The sequence below is a fragment of the Monoraphidium neglectum genome (assembly GCF_000611645.1).
Source record: "Monoraphidium neglectum strain SAG 48.87 unplaced genomic scaffold scaffold03058, whole genome shotgun sequence".
In the NCBI taxonomy this organism is placed as follows: domain Eukaryota; kingdom Viridiplantae; phylum Chlorophyta; class Chlorophyceae; order Sphaeropleales; family Selenastraceae; genus Monoraphidium; species Monoraphidium neglectum.
In genome coordinates this window covers 1-6,667 of record NW_014010570.1, presented here as the reverse complement: position 1 = coordinate 6,667, position 6,667 = coordinate 1, and the positions used below count along the sequence as shown (strand labels likewise).

Sequence of the window (6,667 nt, the reverse complement as noted above, 5' to 3'; positions counted from 1 at the left end):
CCGCCGATGCCAAGCTCGCTTTGCGGTGTGGACGTGATGAGGCGGTTCCGGCTGCATGAGGTCTGGTCGCGGCTATGGCACCAGCTTGGTAGACAGATTGCAGATGCACTTCCCCGCGTGCTGAGACAAGTGTAGCATACGGCCAGGCTGGGGCAACAGTAGCCTGCAAGTGCAACAGACCACGCGGCGGCCGCCACTCCGCCCGTCAGGCTGAGGTCACCATGAGCGAAACGTTTGCTTGTGTCGGGCGAAGCGCATTCGGATCATGGAACGCAGCGCGCGCCACGGAGCACTGTATTGCAACCTAGACGCCACCTCGGGTGTGTGTACAACCCACAGGTGAAGCGCTTGGGCAGGACGTACGCAGCAGGCATGCTCAGTGCAGCAGTGTGCACATGGGGGCAAGTGCTGGCAGGGTGCACATGCCCGACAATAGCAAGCACGCATGGCAAGCAACACATCAAATTGCGTACACACGTCGTGCCGGGGGCCTTGCGAGTTTCCCAGTCGAAAGATAGTTTCCGTCCATTCAGCACTTTTCAATATCTGAGCGCTGGCGTTTGCATAGACCAGGCCAACGCCACTGCGAATCAGTACACATTCCCATTGCTTGCGAGAGCCAGCAGCCCCAGTCTTGTGTCCCCTGGCACAACAGGGGTTGCGTTGGTGGCGGGTGCACCCGCGAACCCGATTCAACTGTCAGCAGCTTTTGCTTGTCGTGTACGAAACAAAGTTGCGTGCTACTTGGCTGCTCGGGCGCAAGGGGCCGAAGATCGCGCTGCCCGGGGCTACGTGAGGGCTCTGCGCGGGACGCGCGTCCCGGCTACACCAGCGCAACAATGCACTCACGTGGTGTTAGTGGTGGTAGCTGCAGGCAGCTGCAGCCGGGACACCGGGCCAGCGGCGACAAGGCCCGGTGGTGCAAAGCAGGTGGGAATGCGGGCGTGCATCTTGGATATCAGCGCTTTATGTCGGACGTTGAGTGCGCGTGGGTGCGGTTTGCGGCTGCCTCCTCGGGGCCGCACGCCGCGTGCACCCGCAAGCGCCCGCAGGGCGCGTTGCGCCTGCTGTGGGCCTGTACTTTGACGACGACGATCGCTCGCGTGCCGCCCCTGGCGTCGCGATCGCAGGCGCACCAGTGCACTTATTGCGCCGCCAGCGTGCTGCATCGGCGGCAGCAGCACATGGCGGGCGCGGCCCTTGCGCGCTGGGCGACGACGATGGCTGCGGGCCCAGCACTAGCGGGCGCAGCTGCCGAGTGGGCTCTGTCGACCGCATCGACGCCGAGTGGGCAGCCTTTCCCAAGCCGGGCCTGGGCCGATTCTACCGCCCCAGCGCCGCACCGCTCACGCCAACGCGGCGCGAGGGGCCGCTCGGGGCTGCGTCGCCGGCCGCCTCCGCAGGCTGCGCCGCCGAGCCTTGCTACGGCGCGGCGGCGCCGGCGCCTGTGGATGCGACCTGCTGCTGGGACCCGTTGTTGGCGCGCGAGCACCCGGAGGCCGCGGCGGCGTGCGAGCAGCTGCCCCAGTGGGAGGAGGTGAGTGTCTCGGACTGGACTGCCCGGGCGGGTCGCAGACGCTCTTTGACAGGCGGGGCGCGCGCTGTGCTGCCCAGCGGCCCACAACCTGCAGCTGCGGTCAGCCCTGCTATGCGTTCGACGAGGTCGCAGCCTGTGGCGCCCGCCGGCTCCCCTGTATGCGCCGGCAGCCACACGGCTGTCCCCTCTGCTGACTCCCCCCCCCCACCGCCTCTGAACCGCAGGTCTATGTGCTGCTCTTTGGTGCAGAGCGTGGCCCCGAGAGCGAGGGGATCTACAGCCTGACGGTGCCCGGTAGGGACGGGCTGCCGGTGCACACAGTGCTGGCGTTTGAGAGCTCCACGGACGCGGAGCGCTACTGCGGTGAGGCGCGCCGCGTGGCCGTGGCTCTGGGGTAGCTCGAATGGACTGCGGCTTCGCGGGAGGGGAGGGGTGGGTTGGGGGAATTGTACTGCGCAGTCATGCGTATGGGGTTGGTCTTCAACGGAGCCCCTGCGCCCCATGGATGACGTGTCGCGCGGCACGCCTCCTCGCAACGCCCCCAAAGCTTCCTTGTGACGTGGCAGCGTCCCCCCTCCCCTCCCCTCCCCTCCCCCTTGCCCCTGTCCTATGGTAGGCCTAGCCGAGGCGGCGATGCGCGCGCGGCACCGGCCGACTGTGTGCGGCCTGCCCCCTCTCGAGCTGGCGGTGTTCTGCCGCGACCACGCCTACCAGTGCCGCCTGGAGCGTGCGGGGTCGCTGCTGATGCCGCCGGACACCAATGTGCCCATGACAGACTGGGAGCGCTCCCTCAGGCTCAGGTGCGTGCGGGCAGCAAGAGGTGTGGGAGCGACCAACCTCCTCCTTCGGGGGGGGGGGGGCAAACGGGCCTGTCACATGCGCAGGTTGGGGCATGCGTTTGCGCGCCACCTTGCCACGCGTCGCAGTGTGCTATCCCTGCTTCTTGCTCACTGGTACTACGACCCCCCCACCCTTGCCCGTTGACGCCCTACGCTGCAGGCAGGGAACGGGCTTCAGAGTGCTGGAGGAGGAGCCACCTGTGCCTGTGCGGCAAGCCGGCGCCGACAGCAGCAGTGGCCCGCAGGCGGCTGCTGCGGCATCGCCGCCGACGTGCGCGCCTGCTGACCAGATCGCGCTGCTGCGGTCACTCCCGCTTGGTGTGCCCATGCCCTTAGAGATGCCACTGGGGCCGGCGGCGCTGGCTGCGGCAGGCCAGGTGCTGCCAGGGCCTGGTGACGCTGCGGCCGTGGCAGCAGCGGCGGCGGCGCAGCTGGGTGACATGGCGGCCACCATCGCCATGCTCGAGGCGCTGCTGCCGCCGGGCGGGTCGTTGGATCTGGAGGGTGGCGGCCCACTGCCGCCGCCCCACAGCGTGTGAGCACACGGGGCCCCCGCAGAAAGCACAAGCCGGCGCACTCAGCCACGATGGGGTGTGGCCGGCTCGTGGCCACCAGGTGCGCCGGCAAGGTGCTGTATAAAAATCAACGCGCGCAGCCTGCGCGGACGCACGCAGGCGCGAGGGAGGGGGGTGCGCCCGGCGCTGCTGCATGCGGTTGTGGCGCTACTGCAAGCGGTGGGCGCTGTGCGTCATTGTCCAGGCGCACCCACAAGTGCTGCGCCTGGACACACCCCTCACCAGGCCGTGTTCTGACGGCCCCTTCCCCGCGCAACGCTGGGCGCTGCACGAACTAATTCGCACTTTCTTTCTGGAACGCGCTCCCTTGGCCCGCGTGGGGAGGCCGTGGCGCTTGTGCGGCCACCCCCCCACAGCACCCGGGTCTGGGGCCTACCAGGGCCCCTCCCCACAGCACACCCTACGCACCCACCAGGGGCGCTCCTTGCGCCACAGGCCACCGCTTACATGTGTACTGCGCCTGATAGTGTACATTTGTGCCTCAGCGCGCGGCACAACAGGCGCGCGCGCGCTCCGTTTGCGCAAGCCCCACGCTGCCCAGGCGCCCCACAGTACGTGGCATCGCTGCACGGCGGCAGCCGCTGGCGCTTTGGTGTGAGCGAGCTGCCGCCAGCTCTTGATTGACATTGGGCTTTCGTCCAACGGCCTGCTTGTTCATTTGTGTGCGCATGTGTGCACATGTCTGTGTGTGTGTGTTGGGGTGTGTGTTTTTGTGTGCCCATGTTGGGGGTGTGTGGTTGTCTGTTTGTCCGTATCGAGCGCGCAGAGGGCGCTGCCAGGCGCCCGCCGCGCTGTGTTGCTGTACCCGTGTTTGGCTTGTGCCAAGCACCATGATTGTCACCACGGGCTTGATAGCTCGGGGTGCAGATCCTGCGCCACCTGGCGCGTCTGCTTGGTGTCCAGCGGCTGGTGGTTGGCCGCAGGTGCCGAGGTGGATTGGTGGGGGGCTGCTCGCGAGGTGTGCGGACCCCCAAGGTTGCTGTGCACGTTAGGCATGCTTGATGCAATGGCAACGGTAGGAGGCACGGCGCCGGCAGTAGCTGCGCGCGGGTAGGCCCCTTTCTGAGGGCCTGCCCTGGACGTACCTGCCTGGCCCACATCGCTGCGTTGGCGGCTCTGCGACCCCGTGGCCGTTGCGGCTGTCGTTACCTGTCATTTTCATGTGTGTGGAGCCTTCTTTTCTGCCTCAACTCTTCTTTCCCGGCTTCTGTTTGGCTGGCATCGAGCTGCTTTGCGTGACAAACCCGCGCCCCTCCAGTCACGTTGGCTAGTCATCGTTACAGCAGCAGGAGAGAGTCTTAGCGCGCGCATCCCCAGCTCTGCAGGCACAGCAGCCCCGCTGCGCTGTGAGCGTCGTTCATGGCGCATGCAGTGTCTGCATCGCATTTGCGCAGTATGCGTCACCGCCGCTTGGCAAGGAGCCCGGGCGCCCTTGCATCCGTCTCAGTGCGCCCTCACCTTTGAGCCCCTCTCGAAACTGAGCCAAAAGGTGTGGATCAATAAGCGGATTGCCTTTGATCAGCTGTTTTGTCAAATGCAACATGTGCTTCTGTCCTTGTTTTGGGAGCAAGACGGGGTGTGGCGGACATGTGTGGCGTGGCAGGCCTGACTGCCTACGATGCAGCACATCAGCACCGATTGGGCAGGGACGGCTTACAGCGATGACTAGAGCGGGCATGCCTCAGCCACTGGTTGATGCCGTCCGCAGTGGGCAGCCCACTATGAAGCTCCGCCCGCACAACCCCTGCAAACAACGGGCTCAGCCAGGATGGCTCCAAGACGGATGTGATGGCAGTGCAACGCCGTGCTTGGGGGGTCCGCGTTGACCAGGCACATCAGGTCGTCGGCAAGGGCACCTGGTTCAGGAATTTACCCCTGCAGGGAAGGCCTTAGCAGTGACAGTGACACGAGGGTACGGCCATCAAGTTTGGGCACTGGCCAGCCGCCAGGTCGTCAAGGCCTGCGAGCCGGGCGGCGGCGATATGATCAAGCGCCAGCAGCTTTCAACCAGTGGGGCCCCCGCACGCCCTGGCCTCAGCCAGACAAGGAGGTAGGGCAGCATTTGGGCGTCGTACATCAGCTAATGACGCGCTAGGCAGCCCTGGCACAATTTGGGCAGCTGTGTCACCGTGTCCCCTCACCGGTACCTGCGCGCCCCCCACCTCGCTGTCTTCACTCAAGCTTTAGTCTGAGACAGCGCCCCCCCCCCCAGCCCCTGGGGTTACAAGGCAGGCACGTTGATCATAAAAATGATCATGCACAACTCATGGTGCCTTCAACCAGCTTCGTGCACTTCGCATGTCATATCACCAGCGTGGTCACACTTTCTGGCGTCACTTGACGACCCGTGTGAGGGCTGTGTACGCGGAAGCCGCGAAGCGAGAAGGCTGCATATAGCGGGTGTCTCCCCCTCCGCCATAGCAAGGTTTTGATTGCCCCGTACACAAAGCACAGCGCGCAAAATTCAGCCCTTGACAACACCACAACAGTCTCTCGAACGCAACTCGCTCACAGACTCACGGGTGAACCCGCTTCAGCGACAAAGGTGTCTACTACAAAGTGAAAAGTGTATCAAGGACAGCGACCACTGGTCTTCGGCAGCGCCTGACCCTGCGAGCACCGCCCACTTGAGCCTGCACTTTAGATGGCGTCCCTGATGACGGCCTGCGGCCTGTCGCACCCCCAGCTGCGCGCCCAGGCGCGCTGGACTGTCGCCGCCATCGGCGCGACGCTGCTGTTTCGCAAGCTCGAGCGCCTGGGGTGCCCCAGTCCCGCAACCGCCAACGCCGACGCGTGGCTTTGCTCGGCGCGCGACGCGCTGGGCAGCCGCCTGAGCCTTGACCTCAGCGTCGGCCTGCTGCTGCTCGGCGGCCTGGCCGTGCTGGCGCTCGCCAGCTACCTGCTCTCCCGTGCGCTGCGCAAGGCGCCCGTGTACCTGCTTGACTTTGCCGTGCACAACCCCGACCCCAGGTGACCACACGGGGTGACAGAGGGAACGGGTGGGCATCGAGGCGACGGCCGGCAGGCCAGAGGCACTGCCTGAGGGATGAGGGAGAGAGGCGAGGGGTGGGGCAGCAGTGTTGCCGCTGGGTAGCAGTGGTGGCGGCATTTGCAGGGCCTTCATTGCCCCTCCCTTGACACGGACTGTGCCGCCTCTCGCTGACTCCTCACCCGCACCATGCCTGCCCTCTCACCTTGCCCCCATTCCCACACAGCTGGCGCTTCTCCCGCGCCGACGTGCGGCGCGTGGCCGAGAAGAACGGCACCATCCCCCCCGAGGACATCGCCTTCATGGAGAAGCTCGCCTTCCGCAGCGGCCTCGGCGACTCCACAGCCGTTGTGCCCGCCATCCAGGCTGCGCCAGCGGAGAAGCCCGGCATAGAGATGGCGCGCCTGGAGTACGAGCAGACCTGCTTCTCGTGCGTGGAGGAGCTGCTGGCAAAGACGGGCGTCAAGGCTAGCCAGATCGGCTTTGTGATCACCAACAGCAGCCTGTTCAACCCCACGCCCAGCCTGAGCGCGGCCATCATCAACCGCTTCAAGCTGCGCGACACCACCATCAACTACTCCCTCGGCGGCATGGGCTGCAGCGGTGAGCCTCCCCTGCGCCACCCCATGTGCAGCCACGCCTGGCTGCATGCCTGCTTGCTGTGCCCATACATGCCCGTGCCCAGCCCTGGCCCCCACCCTGCAGCCCCCCGTACACCGCCTCACCC

General features: G+C 66.0%; 2 protein-coding genes across 2 annotated transcripts; both read left to right on the top strand.

Annotated features, from left to right (window-relative positions):
* Positions 1-839: 839 nt before the first annotated feature.
* On the top strand, positions 840-2,915 carry MNEG_12089 (hypothetical protein; the record flags this gene model as incomplete). Its single annotated transcript, XM_014039439.1, has 5 exons — positions 840-930; positions 1,053-1,537; positions 1,762-1,900; positions 2,154-2,337; positions 2,537-2,915. The coding sequence occupies 5 exons, from the start codon at positions 840-842 to the stop codon at positions 2,913-2,915; spliced, it is 1,278 nt and encodes a 425-aa protein (XP_013894893.1).
* A 2,680-nt stretch (positions 2,916-5,595) lies between these two features.
* On the top strand, positions 5,596-6,543 carry MNEG_12088 (3-ketoacyl-CoA synthase 19; the record flags this gene model as incomplete). The annotated part of the gene is made up of 2 exons (XM_014039438.1): positions 5,596-5,921; positions 6,167-6,543. Coding segments are annotated over 2 exons (703 nt in total), but the record flags the coding sequence as incomplete, so codon positions are not given.
* Positions 6,544-6,667: the final 124 nt, after the last annotated feature.